Raw genomic sequence first — 15,195 nt, forward strand, 5'->3', positions numbered from 1 at the left:
ACAGTCGTCGTTTCGAGCTGAGACCCATCTTCAGGATCGGAAAGGAAGCAGGAAGACACTAGAATAATAATGTGTGTGGAAGGTGATAGGTGAAGCCAGGTGGGTGGGAAAGGTCAAGGGCTGGTGAAGAAAGGATCTGATAGGAGGAGGGGAAGTGGAGGACGTAATGGCAGGTGTGAAGAAGTGAAAGGTCATAGTGGGGAACAGAGGAAGGGGAGAGGTAAATTTGGTCATTGAAAGGGGAAATCAATATTCATAATATCAGGTTGGAGGCCACTCAGATGGAATATAAAGTGTGGCTCCTCACCCTGAGGATGGCCTCATCTTGGCACAAGAGGAGGCCACGTATCGACACGTCAGGATGGGAATGGGAATCAGAATTAAGGTGTTTGGCCACCGGGAAGTCATGGTGTGGAGGTGCTTGGCGAACACCTCTCTCAATGAATGTTTGAAGGTGAACTACCTGGTTATTATGACTATGAGATGAACATGGATCAAATGCTGCTGGGGCATAAGCCGGGGCCTAATCAGCCGTGGCTGGGTCGCCTGGGTGAGAGTGTCTGATGTTGAAAGCCCTGAAACACCTGATGACCCCAGGTTACATCACTGATGATGTGTCCCAGCACATTCTAGGATGTATCTCAGCATCATGAGAGCTTGCTGGGTTGAAATTGGAGAGCAAACTTTCCCCAGGGTAATACAAGGGGGCAGAATTTTAAGGTGATTGGTGGAAAGTACAGGAAGGATGTCAGAGCTGGTGTTTTTTACACTGGTGTTAGAGGCAAATATATTAGAGACATTTAAGAAACTCTTAGATAGTCATATGGATGTAAGAAAACTGGAGGGCTATGTAGCAGAGAGGCGTTAGATTGATCTTGGAGTAGATTAAAAGGTCACATAACATGATGAGCCTGTACTGTGCTGTAGTGTTCATGTGCTGTGTTATGTTCCACGTGCTGGTAGATTACTTACGGTAGTTTCAGTAAATTGCCCCAGTGAATCAAATTCAGCTTACGTTGATGAAATTTGTTGTTTTGCGGCAGCAGTACAATGTAATACACAATAATAGAAAAAAGCTGTGAATTACAGTGTGTGTGTACAAACGTTTCTGTGTATATATATAACATCAAGAAGAGAACCAGCCTCACCGTCAGAGATGCAAGAGGTTTGACTGCCGACAGATCGCAGTGGAAGAAAGTGGTTGCCGAGGCTCTGACAGAGTATGGCACATGATGGTGATGATATATATATATATAATAGTTAACTTAACTAAATAGTACAAAAATAGAAATAAAAAGTAAAAAGTAGTCAGGTAGTGTTCATGGGTTGAATATCCATTCGGAAATCGGACGACAGAGGGGAAGAAGCTGAATTGTTGAGTGTGTGTCTTCAAGCTTCTATACCTCCATCCTGAGGTAGCAGTGAGAACAAAGCATGACCTGAGTGATGGGGTCCTTAACGATGGATGCTGCCTTTTTGAGGCCTTTTTGAGGATCCTCAGAGATATTGAAACCCAGGAACTTGAAATTGCTCTCTCTGTCCATTTCTCATCCCTCTCTGAGTACTGGTGTGTGTGTTCCCTTCTCATACCCTTTCTGAAGTCCACAATCAGTTCTTATGTCTTACCGACATTGTTGCTGCGACACCACACAACTAATTGCAGGTTGCAGGAGAACTGGAAGGGAGACTGCACAGCTTATAGGAAAGTGTTTGTTCTGAAAGCTGCCGTGGACTCAGTGAAACCTTCCGTTTCGTATGGGAATATACCAAAAACATCTAATGCTTTGAAATATCTTAAGATGTGAAAGGTAGCTGCAGAAACGTTCAGCCATGACAGTGAGTAGCAAGATGGGGGCGGCACAACAGCTTAGTGTGATGCTTTAAAGCACTAGCTGTAAGATTGGGGTGCATTTCCTGCCGCTGTCTGTAAGGAGTTTATATGGTTCACCACATGGGTTTCCAGTTTCTTCCCTCATTCCAAAGACATACGAGTTGAGGTTAGTGCTTTGTGGGAGTGCTATGTTGGTGCCGGAATGTAGCGTCTCACTGTATGTTTCAGTATATAGCACATGTGACAAAGAAAGCTAATCCTTAGAAACAGCATCACCTGCAGGAACCCTTCCTAATCATAGTTCGCTGCGGACTTGGAAATATATTACCATCTTTGAGCTTAAATACTTCCTATACAACTGCACATTAACAAGTCAGAACAGCAGTCAGATAATTAGGGGTGTGCAACGTCTCACTGGCCCTAGCAGGAACTGCCACATCCCAGAGATAAATGTACAAAAAATAAACTTGCGCCTTGATATGAAGTCCCAGATCAGAGTTTTCCCATCAGAGGACCTATCCCGTTCACTTCCAAGATTTAAATAACAAAATCTTCCTAATGGACGCACGGAGGGATGTTAATGAGTGGCTGCTGAACGGGGAGCAGCAATCTCTCCATGCGGTTTACCCTGCCCCCCATGGTCTGAACTCCATTCATTTCCTACCAGCCGGCCCTCTCTAATGGATAAATACCACTCATTAGGTGCCCCGCAGAGGCAGACGCTTTCAACAGAACAGCAAGAGGACTCCAGCGTGTGTTAACCCTTTCCTAGGCAATTTGGTTTCAATGGGGGGGGGGGGAGTTCAAAGATTTACAGGGATTTTTGCCATGTCTGGAAACTTCAAGATTGTCATTTCTAGTGCACAAGTGGAAAGGAGAAAGTAATAATTGTTGCTCTGGATCCGATACAGCACAAAAGATAAAGAACACAATAATAACAAAAATAGCACAATCAATATAAACGCATAAGATGGTTTATATACATAGACTGATTGTATGCTAGGCAAAGGAGTGTCTGTATGTAAGGAAATGCTGAAGTGGTGGTTTGGGGGGGGGTGAAGGGGTGGGCTAGTGGGTGGAGGTGTTGATCACCCTTACTGCTTGGAGAAAGTAACTCTTTTAGAGTCTGGTGGTCTTGGCGTGGATGCTACGTAGCCTCCTCCCTGATGGGAGTGGGACAGTCAGTCCATAGCAGGGTGGGTGAGATCCTTCGTGATGATACTGGCAATCTTCCGGTACCTTTCTGTATATATTATGGCCTTGAAGGCAGGTAGGCTGGTGCCAGTGACTGGGCAGTTTTAACTTCCCATTGTAGGGTCTTCCTGACCACCACAGGGTGCAGTCTGAAGAAAGATTGGCTCAGCTGGGTTTGTTTTCTTTTCAATAAAGGTCTCAATACACTGTTCGGGCAAAAATATATTTTTAAAATTCCTCTTGAAGAATTAACTTGAACCTGCCACCCCTGTGGTTGAAATCTTAAACTGTGTCTGAAACGATGGTGATGGTCACGTTTGAATGATAGAGTAGAATTTAATGCTGTGCTGTTACCTCAGAATCAGAATTAGGTTTATTATTGCTGTCTTATCTGACGTGGAATTTGTTGTTTCATGACAGAGCGAAGACATTAAGTTGCTACAAGTTACAAAAACATGGAATAACAAGGTAGTATTGATGGGTTCATGAACCATTCAGAGGAGAAGCTGCTGTTCCTGAATGCCTCCTTAAGCACTACCTCTTGAAGACAGGGTGGCTAAGGAGCAAGAAAGTCAGATTAAGCTAGAGAGAATTCACTTCACAGCCTAGTTTCAATGGGCTGAATGGCCTCTTCTTAAAATGGTCTCTTCCTGCACTGTAAATTCTTGCAGTTCATAAGACAAGGGAGCTGAATTAGGCCCTTTGATCACGTCTGATTTATTTTCCCTGTCAATCCCATTCTCCTCCCTTCTCCCCATTAGCTTTATCACTCTTACTAATCATGACAGATGCTTGTGGCTTTGAATTTCACAGATTCAGTGTTCTCTGGCTAAATAAATTCCTCATCACCTCTTGGTCTTGGCATAAAACGAGGACTGTTTATTTTGCTCTGTAGATGCTGCCTGACCTACTAACTTCCTCAAGCATCTTGTGTGTACTCTTTCCCTCTGTTCTAAAATGAGGCCGTGTCCCCTGGCCCTAGACTCACTCACTATAGGGAACATCCTCTCCTCATCCACTTTGTCTAGGCCCTTCAATATTTGGCAGGCTTTGATGAGATCCCTTCATTCTATGACAGAGCCCCTCAGTGCCTCTTCCAAGAGAACGTATAAGATGAGGTGACACTTCACCTGTGGTCATCCACGTCAGCTGTTTATTCCCATCCGTAGATGCTACCTGACCTGATTAGCTCCTCCAGCACTTTGTACGTAATGCAAGCACTAAGCAGAGTTGGGATGGCACGTTTTAATTTTACAAAACTAAGCTTAGAGCACATTTGGAGTATAATGTGCATTTCTGGTTTCCACACGATAGGAAGGACGTTGCTGTGGTGGAGAAGGTGTAGAGGAGGTTCACTGAGATGTTGTCTGGATTGGAGGACTATACTGACGGGGAGACGTTGCATCGAATGGGCCTGTTTCCCCAAGAGTGAAGGAAGTTGAAAGGGATCAGACAGAAATAGAAGGTTATGGAAGGCTTAGTCAGGGTAGATAGTCATTCTTTTTTTTTATCCACGAGAGAGACAGTATCCAAACTAAGAGGTGATAAGGTTTAAGAAGTTGAAAGAGGATTTTAGAAATACGATGGTTGATAACTGGAATATACTGCCAAAAGAGGTGGTGATTCAAATATAAACACTGTGTTTGTAGACAGGAAGGCAGCCCTAATAGGGGCAAATTACACTTGTATAGATGGTCAATAAAATGTCGGCGTGGACTGTGTGCTGAATGTTTCCGTGATTCTATGAGGAAGTTGTGAAAGTTTGAGCTTTGGCGAAAGTTACAGTTGACACCCTGGAGTAAGAGTCCTGACCCCTATCGTATTGCTGTCGGTGGGATCTTGCAGTATGGAGATTAGTCAGCCTGATTCAGAGAATCATTAGAATGTAGAGCTCAGGAACAGGCCTACCCAGCTCATGCTGTCTGTAGTGCCCATGTACTCCAATCCCAATTGCCTGCACTAATCTCATATCCCAGCATGTTGTTACAATCCCTGTACAAGTATTTGCCTCATTACATTTTCTGGCAGTTCCTTGTGAGAAACTGTGCAGGTGAAAAACCTACCCCTCAAGAGCTGCTTCAAATTTCACTCCTCTTAAACCCATGGCCCTCGACCCTCAGCTGTACACTCACTGGTGTTCAATTCTCGCCGCTGTCTGTGAGGAGTTTGTACGTTCTCCCCGTGACCTCGTGGTTTCCCCCGGGTGCTCCGGTCTCCTCCCGCATTCCAAAGATGTGCGGGTTAGGTTAGTGAGGTGTGGGCATGCCGCGGGGCTGGAAGCACGTCAGCACTTGCGGGCGGCCCCCAGCACACCCACAGACAGCGTTGGCTGTTGATGCAAACGATGCATTTCACTGCATGGTCTGATGTGACAAATTGAAACTAAACTTTTAGCAGTCTCCTGGCCAGAACAGGGTGTGCTAATCAGGCGGAGAACCAGGGACGCAAGCGACGCTGGTCCATTTGCGGCTGGGTCCCAAGGGGAAGCCGGCAGGGGAGGGGCAGAGGCTGTTTCGCTGCCTTTAAAAGTTTCCTTGCAGGGCCCACTCAAAAAGCAGTTGCTTTGAAACCAGGCAGCTGGAACTGCTTGACCCTGTCTAATTTACTCTTTGATGCAACAGACAATAGTTGGCTCACCGAGGGGTGGGGGTAAGCAGGGCAGCATCTGTCACAATGAAATATGAATTTCCAGCAGCTTCGGAAAAGCACCCCTCCCCTCTCACTCCGATGCACACGTCTCCCGCAAAAACCAGCACTTTTGATTCTATTTTAGCAGGTCGACTGGGCTCGGCTGTAATGGCTCGGTTCCAGTGTGATGATAGACGCCAAATGTGCCAGGCCCAATTTTCTGAGACACTGATCAGGGTATAATCAGAGGCGCCTAATGGACTGGGGTTAGACGGTGTGTACAACCGGTTCTAGACATCACCTTAACCCTTTGAAAGCCGTGCAGCAGAAATTAAACACTGGCATCGAAGCTGGGCAGACCCACTTTCATCCATATGTTCCATCATATCGTCTCTTGATAGAACACCGAACCACAAGGTGCTCTAGTCCTTGTGAGACATTAGCTCAGCTTGCTTACTCTGATGGACTCAGTAGGTCCAGTGATGTTGTTTGGAAGAGATTCTCCCCATATCCAGGGGAAGATGGTGGGGATCAGCTCCCACCACATACCACTGCTCCCAACGGCGTTCATCTCTGACAACCAAGTCCAGCTCCTGAACTTCACGTGTGGCTTAGCTACTGAGTGGAAACATTTCTACTGACAGGAGAAGGGGCAAAGCTGGGCTACTGGTGCCTTAAAGCCAGTCACTTCAGGCAGATGGGGCTTGTCAACCGTGGTTGGCAGCTCATCTAGGGGAAGGAGAACTCTGATCTCAAACCTTCGCTGCCTTGTGTTTGCACCCACTCATGGGGAAGGCTTTGAGCGAGCAAACCTCAAGGTAAAATCCGGTTCAATGCTGACTGGTGACTCCTGCGATGTCGCTGGTGCCAAACTGTATCGGTCTCTGCCGTTCCTTTGGGTTCATCAGCTGCGTGGGGAAGGAAAGCCTGCTACAAGGGCAACAGCTTGCTCTCCATATATATGAACTCGGCCTTTTCTCCTTGGAGCAACGGAGTATGAGAGATGACCTGATAGAGGTGTATAAGATGATGAGAGGCATTGATTGTGTGGATAGTCAGAGGTATTTCCCAGGGCTGAAATGATTGCCACAAGAGGGCACAGGTTTAAGGTGCTGGGGAGTAGATACAGAGGAGATGTCAGGGGTAAGTTTTAATTCAGAGAGCGGTGAGTGCATGGAATGGGCTGACAGCAACGGTGGTGGAGGTGGATACGATAGGGTCTTTTAAGAGACTTTTCAATAGGTACATGGAGCTTAGAAAAATAGAGGACTATGGGTAACCCTAGTAATTTCTAAGGTAGGGACATGTTCGGCACAACTTTGTAGGCCGAAGGGCCTGTACTGTGCTGTAGGTTTTCTATGTTTCTATATCATTCTGCCCTGACTCGTGTATCACGTAGGCAGCTGGAAGGCACCATCCATGGTCAACCCTGACCAACAGATATCCTCTCCCCAGTGCCCTGCAACTTCACTTGTCCCTCAACCAATTTCACAAGAAACAGATAACGTGGTTACTCTTTCATGGGTTCTTGCTGACTCCTGATTGGTGTATTTCCAATGGTGGCTGAACTTCAAAAAGCACCTCATCAGCTGTGAGGTGATGGAATATCTTAACGGACAATAAATGCAAGATTCATTGCTGAAGTTAAAAGAACGGGAATGAAATGAGAATTGTATTCAGGGTGTGCAGTTAGAAACAACATGGGAATAGCAGGAGGCTGTTCAGCCCACAATGCCATTCACTTAGTACTTGGCTGACCTGTGGCCAACTTGGAAGTCTTCTCCTCTGCTCCATAACCCTTTATACCTTGACCCAAAAAACTGTCAATTGAATTCTGAGCCACAGCAAAGTGCTTCAGAAACTGCCAGTCTAAAGTCATTTGGCATATCACTCACCAGTTTTTAATAGATGCATAATCATCTTATCCTGATGCATCATGGTTTGGTACGGCAACTGATATGCTTATGACTCAGCACATCATGGGAACCAGCCTCCTCCCCTTGGGGTCTTACCTAGATGCCGTATTTCACTATTTCAATGTACATTTGACAAATAAAGCTAATCTTTAATCTTTAAAATCTTTCTACTCTCTGCCTCGGTAAAGTAGCCAGCATAATCAAAGACCTTCCCCACCCCATATATTCTGTCTTCTCCCCTCTCCTATTGGGCAAAAGATACAAAATACTGATACGATGTACTACCAAGTTCAAGGACAGCTTCTACCCACTCTGATAAGACCACTGAAGTTAAAGATTAGCTTTGTTTGTCACATGTGCGTTGAAACATCAAAACACAGAGTGAAATGCGTTGCTTGTGTCGAGGACGTGCTGGGGCAGTGCAAGTCTTGCTTTGCTTCTGGAGCCAACATAGCACACCCACAACCTATTAAAGCTAACCCGTACATCTTTGGAGCAAACCACACCTGTAGAAAACCCTTGAGACCACAGGGACCACAGACTCTTAACAGTCAGCGGTGTGGATTGCACCTGGGTGGCCAGTGCTGTAGTAGTGTTAGGCTACTGTGACACCTTAAAATGACACCTCTTGTGCAATAACTACCTCATTGTGACCTTCCACCACATTGTCTGCACTTTCTCTGTAATGGCAAGGTTATATTGCTTTTCCCCTGACTACCTTGATATACTTATGTGATGAAGTGATCTGTATGGATGGCATGAACTGTTCTCTCTCAGCTGTTTGGGAGCGCGGCCGCATAACAACTGAAACACTCCCGTGCACATAGCCTTCGTTGCCACTCAGCTGGAATAAAGACAGACAAGAAAAAGTTCACAAAACATGAAAGATTTTCATTATACCCTTCAATTAATAAATAAAATCAAATGTATGTGATTTTTCAAATTTCATTCTAAATGTTTGTATTCTGCATATTACAAAAAAAATTTTAAATGCTGCTCAGTTTTCAGTCCGTGCAAAAATTTCCTGCTCAGAGCAATATGGTTGGTTCGCACAGCTGTAAAAAAAATTAGAGGGAACATTGATAGCATGCAAGACAAATTTTGTCACTGAATCTTGGTACATGTGACAATAGCAACCAATTTACAAATTTATTTTGTACCAAGAAGTGTTTCCTGAAATCTCTCTCCATTTGATTTTAAGGTAAGAGTCTTGACCTCAGCAACCTAATTTTCCAATCTCCATACAAGGGTATCAACTAAATATTTTACGTTCTATGTTAGTTCAATAAGTGTAAAAGCAATTCTATAAAACTTATACTTCATGTTTTACAGGATTACTTTTATGGTTTTTTGTGTTCTTTAAGCTTATTGTGTTTTTTTGTGCTGCATTGGATCCAGAATAACACTTGTGTACTGAAGAACAACAAGAAATGATCTTCAAGTTCAAGTTTATTGTCTTTTAATCATACACATCTATACAGCTAAACAAAACGTTGTTCCTCTGAGGACAAGGTCTAAAGATCTTGTACCTTGAATATCTTTTCTTTCCGAGCTTACTTCAGGATCTAAGCTCAGAGCCTGAAGTGAAAATTTCGGTAGGTACAGAGAAAGTGGATATTACAAGAGGCCATGCTGGCATGGTTCTGTTTGAGGAACAGCACACTGAACACCGATGCAGGCAAGATTAACTACGGTGTTTACGGGATCTAGCTGTGCTCAATGGCTGGCATATTTATCTATATGATCATCACTACATCGCGGAACACTTTGCAGGATATTTTGAGAGATGTGATAAATCGTTAATTAAAGAGAGACATTGACTAAGATCTACTTGAGTTTATAATCTGGAATTGTACTCTGATACGCTTACCTCTTTAAAACAGATTTATTCACCGGATCACACCAGTAACAGCTACACATCAAATCCATCCACACCTGTGGGCTCCCCACCATCCCTAACAGGTAAGGAAAGAATTTTGTGGATTTGTTCCCTGAGACTTCATGACTTGAACTTTTTATTTCCTCCTCTGCAAAATCGAAACTTAATTTGGGCAGATTTCTCAACCTGATTTCCTCCCTCCCTCAGTCCTCTCAATGTCTTGTTTGTGTATTCTGTCCACCATCATCTGTACTGTTCTATGTTCGTCATGAACCTAGATTGTATGATCATTTGGGGTATTTGACTCTGAGAGTCAGACCGGTACTGTGCTCATCCGATGTTCATTTATGCAATTACCAGAAGGGGGGTTTGGATCATGGTCAACCTCAAAAATCCACATACTCTTTTAACCACCACTCCCATATCCCGAAATCTCCCCAAACAGGCAAAGGAAAGAGCCTGACCTGGGATTAGAGGACTGCATATAGGATAGCCCGTGAGTGTTGCCACGTATTCCGTCTCCCAGCATAGCATGTCCACAATGCTTGGCAGAACAACACAGAACGCAACAAGCAAGTAAGCAGCCTTAGCAAAACAAGCCCCTTCCCTTCCTCCCCAATGCACATATGCAGTCCTATAACCCCAGGACTTCTTTGGCCTCTAGTGGGCTCATAGTTTTGCAGACACTGGGCCCCAATTGCCCCACTCTAGTTCTGTAGTTCTGAGGTGACTGGTCCATGTGGACTCCACAGTCTCGTCCATCGATGAGGTAGGAGGTGCTCGACAGTGATTGGATGGGTGGTGTACATTGTAAGATGGTGCACAGCTTCTGCCATTTATGAAGGAGTAACATTTCAAATGAAATTCCTTTTCCAATATCTTAATGTACCCTTTTGTCAGTATAGCCAAGGCCTCTGAGATTGGAGATCAGCTTTATGGGACCAGCCTACAAGTGTTGCCATGATTCCAGCACCAACACAGCATGCTCTAAACTTACCCACCCTTTGGAACGTAGGAGGAAACACACACGATCATGGGGAGAATGTGCTAATTCCTTACAGTGACGGGAATTGAACCCTGATCTTTAGGGGTAGCACAGTAACCTAGCAACTGGCATAACACTATTACACCATCAGCGACTGGTGTTCAATTCCCACCGCTGTCTGTAAGGAGTTTGCACGTTCTCCCCGTGACCACGTGGGTTTCCTCCTGGCACTCCGGTTTCCTCCCACAGTCCAAAGATGTACCAGTTATCAGGTTAATTGGTCACATTGATGTAATTGGCCGTGTGGGCTGGAAGAACCTGTTACCATGTGGTATCTCTAAATAAGTAAGTTACAGTAGGCGCTGTAAGGCATTACGGTAACTGCTACGATACCCTGCTGCTGGGATTGTTCCTGTCCCATTTCAAAGACATCATGTAGTCCAGATGGATGCCACCCACCATCATTTGAATGGAGCCCTGTACTGCTGGATGTAGGCATAAATCCAAGCATAAAGTAATGCCATGAATGGATGTGGAACCGAATGGAAGATTGGTTCTTTACTTATATGTTTGTTGGAGAATCAGAATCAGGTTTAATATCACTGGCATATGTTGTGAAATTTGTAAACTTTACAGGAGCAGTACCATACAATACATAATAATAGAGAAAAAATGTGAATTACAGTAAGTATATATATATATATATAAAATGGTTAAATTAATTAAGTAGAGCAAAAAATACAAATAAAAATTGGTGAGGTGATGTCCACGGATTCAATGTCCTTTAATAAATCTGCTGCCAGAGGGGAAGAAGCTGTTCCTGAATCGTGGAGTGTGTGCTTTCAGGCTCCTGTACCTCCTGCCTGATGGTAGCAATGAGAAGAGGACATGTCCTGGGTGATGGGGGTCCTTAATGATGGATGCTGACTTTTTCAGAACTGCTCCTTGAAGATGACCTGAATACTACAGAAGCTAGTGCTCATGATGGGGCTGACTAATTTTACAACTCTGCAGCTTATTCAGTCTTGTGCAGTAGCCTCACCCCCCCATACCAGACGGTGATGCAGCCGGTTGGAATGTTCTCCATGATACATCTGTAAAAATTTGCGAGTATCTTTCGTGACATGCCAAATCTCCTCAAACTCCTAAGGAAATATAGCTGCTGTCATGCCTTCTGTATAGCTGCATTGATATGTTGGGTCCAGCTTAGGTGTTCAGAGGTATTGACAACCAGGAACTTGAAATTGCTCACTCTTTCCACTTCTGATCCCTCTATGAGGACTGGTGTGTGTTCCCTCGTCTTACCCTTCCTGAAATCCAGTCAGTTCTTTGGTCTTACTGATGTTGAGATGTCTGCTTTCAAGCTAGCTTATGAAATTGCTTTTACATATATGGAGGTCAGATTGAGGTTGTGAAAGGAGACAGTTATTTCTCTCCAGGTCCCCAGTCTGAGATTTTATTGGTTAATGGTCACAAAGGTATAGTTTAGCTCCTAAGTATCTCTTTAATGATTTCCACAGCTAGACACTTGGCTCCTGCCAGATTCCAAATTTATTTATTGCAATTTTTTATTGGTGCTTGGGTGACGCAAGTCTGTTGGTTCTTGTGTCTAGCAGTAACTTGGCTCACCACTGTACTGGATAGGGTGATTGGGGGAAGTAAGCCATCTTAAAGGTGCCCTTCCTGTTCAGAGGAAGAATTAGTGAGGTTAAACTGATTAGGGCATATTAAGCGGAACACACACAAATAGCTGGAGGAACTCAGCAGGTCAGGCAGCATCTATGGAGAGGAATAAGCAGTTGATGTTTTAGGCTGAGACTCTTCATCAGGACTGGAGCGGAGTGGGAGCCCCGACTGACAGTGCTCAGACATGGGGTAGCCCCCACAGGTTATCCCAGAGGCTGTGAATATTTGCTGATGCTGCTCCAAAATTTTGGGATTTGCTATAAGCTGAACATGAAGTCTGTTCTGCATTCTTATATATTTTTGTATCTTTGGTTTGTGAGGCCATTTTACTACCAGCTTTTGGTCAATATGAGGCCTTTAGGAGTTAGAATCAGAATCAGATGAGGCTTAATATCACTGACATATGTCGTGAAATTTGTTAACTTTGTGGCGGCAGTACAATGCAATGAATAATAATAGAGAAAAATGTGAATAATAATAGAGAAAAATGTGAATTATAGTAAATATATATGTAATGTATTTAAAATAAGTAAGTATTGGGAATAAAAAAGTAGTGAGGTGGTGTTCATGGGTTTAGTGTCCATTCAGAAATGAAAAGGCAGAGGGGAAGAAGCTGTTCCTGAATCACAGAATGTGGGTCTTCATGCTTCTGTATTTCCTCCCTGATGGTCGCAATGAGAAGAGGGCATATCCTGGGTGATAGGGGCTTTTAATGATGGATGCCACCTTTTAGAGGCATCGCTCCTTGAAGATGTCCTGGATACTACAGAGGCTAGTGCCCGTGATGAGTTTACAACTCTCAGTAGCTTATTTCAATCCTGTGCAGTAGCCCCCTCCCCCCACCACCCCCTGGTTGTGTTGCCAGTTGGTTGTTAATGAGACCCTTGCACACATTTCTGGAAGGTGGAATTGTCTTTGGGGACATACCAAAACTCCTCAAACTCCAAATGAAATATAGCTGCTGGGGTGCCTTCTTTGTAGCTGCATTGATGTGCTGGGTTTGCGTGAAGCCTATAGACCATGATTTACAGTGTAGTAGCACAACATTATCTGCTAGCTCTGGGTCTTTTCAGATGGTTTTGAGTTCAATCCCAACTTTGTACACCCTTGGTTAACAGAGAGACTTGGGACTCTTAATTTCTGGGCTAATATCAAATTGGATGTTTGCATCCAAGGAGAATAGAGCAGGGAGTCCCATTCACACCTCATCTCTTTTTAACTGTACTCACTGACTTATGCAGACATCCCAGTGACTCAATTTTAAAATTCTCCTTCTTATCTTCAAACCATAAGACACAGGGGCAGAATTAGAGTCTGCTCCGCCATTCCAACATGGCTGATTTAATTTTCCCTCTCACCCTCATTCTTCTGCCTTCTCCCCGTAACCTCTGACGCCCTGTCTAATCCTGGGCTTCACCCACATTTAAAAAAAATTTCTGCAATGCCCCCTGAGCCCCACAATGCTCTGAGTTCACTATACTTTGTTTCCGGCTTTTTGCGTGCCTCCGATTTCTATTTCTGGCATCCGTGTCTTTAACTGCTTAGGTTCTCAGCTTTGAAATTCTTTCTATAATCTTTGTGTCTCTTTCTCTTCCCCTGTCTCTCCTTAACCTAACCATGTATAAAACTTCCTGGGTCACCTGTTTTACAACTCCCTTAATGTGTCAATTTTTAATCACCAATTCAGCCTGGAACATATTGGGAGTCTTTTAGTTGCATTAATGTCTTGTTTTAACCTGGAAAGGCACTGCTTTTCTCTGTCCATTGTACATAGGCTGAAATCGGCAAGATTAGGGGGAGGGGAATGAACCCAGGAAATTAGATGGCGCAGAAATTAATACAGACCTGTCAGGGTGTAGATATTTCGAGCAGGTGCAGCGTAAAGTTTCATGGAGTCATAGGGCTGGAATTCTCTCTGTGCCAATGCTCCGCTGGGCTTTTCCATTAATCCTGCTATTAAGCGAATGTTCTAGACGCTGATTGAATGGAGTTTTCTGACAAACAGGTTATTTGCCGGACGGGAATTGTCTGTAATCGCTGTGCCCCTGGTTGGGGTCCCGAGGGAGGGATTGCAGAGAGCAGCTGCTGCACTCTCTCAAACCCTGCTTTGTTGAATGCCAGTGAGGGGCCTCTCTCTTTCCTTTGTTGCCTCAAGGCAGTGCGACCGCTTTGATTAACTGTGCTGGACGAGGCTTGCTGTGGTGGGGCCTTTTAAACTTCTAAAAAAAATAAATCAGGATAGTGAGGGAGCCCATGAAAAGCTCAAGCTGAACTTTTCTGACCCACAGTGAATCACTGTAAAAATATTCTTCCTGGTTTTTAAGAATTGCAAAGTGGGACGATGCCAGAATGCTGATTTAACTCACATACTACTGGTATGACCAGCAATAACCTCTAGGGCCATTGTTTGAAATATCTGTCAATAGCTTGCTTCTAATGGCAAAGGTTCTCCCACCCACTGGCTCTGCCAGGTGCCAAATTTGACATCCTCCCTATGCCGAAGAGATTCTAGTTACGGTATCACTCTAGTGTGATGTCTAAGGAGTCCTCAGGTGGCTGTAGAGGCCAATCGGGGATCCACATATTCTGGTGCAGTGTGGGCAAGCGTAAGTGATGGTTGTAGTTAGTGGCTGGGTCCTTTGGTTGTTCAGAATCAGAATCAGGTTAAATATCATTGGCATATGTCGTGAAATACACAATAAATAACTATAGAGAAAAAAACTGAATTACAGTATGTCTGTTAAATAGTTCAGTTAAAATAAGTAGCACAAACTAAAACAGAAATAAAGAAGTAGTGAGATAGTGTTCATGGGTTCAATGTGCATTTAGGAATTGGACGGCAGAGGGAAAGAAGCTGTTCCTGAATCGCTGAGTGTGTGCCTTCAGGCTTCTGTACTTCCTTTCCGATGGTAACAATGTTCCTTTCAGTCCCTCTTATCACAACTGCTGCTAGTTCTCTGTGACACAGTGGAGTCGCTCTCTCATAGCGCAGCTCCCTCTTGAACAGCCTTCCTCCAGGTATATCTATTGAGTGCAATGTCTTCCCAGTTTTTAGATGTCATGTTCAATTTCTTGT

The 15,195-nt window shown here is 44.2% G+C and overlaps 1 protein-coding gene across 1 annotated transcript in view; it reads left to right on the forward strand.

The window, feature by feature from the left end:
• Positions 1 to 444: 444 nt before the first annotated feature.
• Positions 445 to 15,195, forward strand: part of LOC140736345 (transcription factor 12-like) — a 62,048-nt gene continuing 47,297 nt past the window's right edge. Inside the window, exons 1-2 of the mRNA XM_073062339.1 lie at positions 445 to 550; positions 9,406 to 9,531. Coding sequence (XP_072918440.1) covers positions 445 to 550; positions 9,406 to 9,531 — 232 coding nt within the window. The remainder of the gene's footprint in view (positions 551 to 9,405; positions 9,532 to 15,195) is intronic.

The sequence above is a fragment of the Hemitrygon akajei genome, chromosome 11 (genome assembly GCF_048418815.1).
Source record: "Hemitrygon akajei chromosome 11, sHemAka1.3, whole genome shotgun sequence".
Lineage (NCBI taxonomy): Eukaryota > Metazoa > Chordata > Chondrichthyes > Myliobatiformes > Dasyatidae > Hemitrygon > Hemitrygon akajei.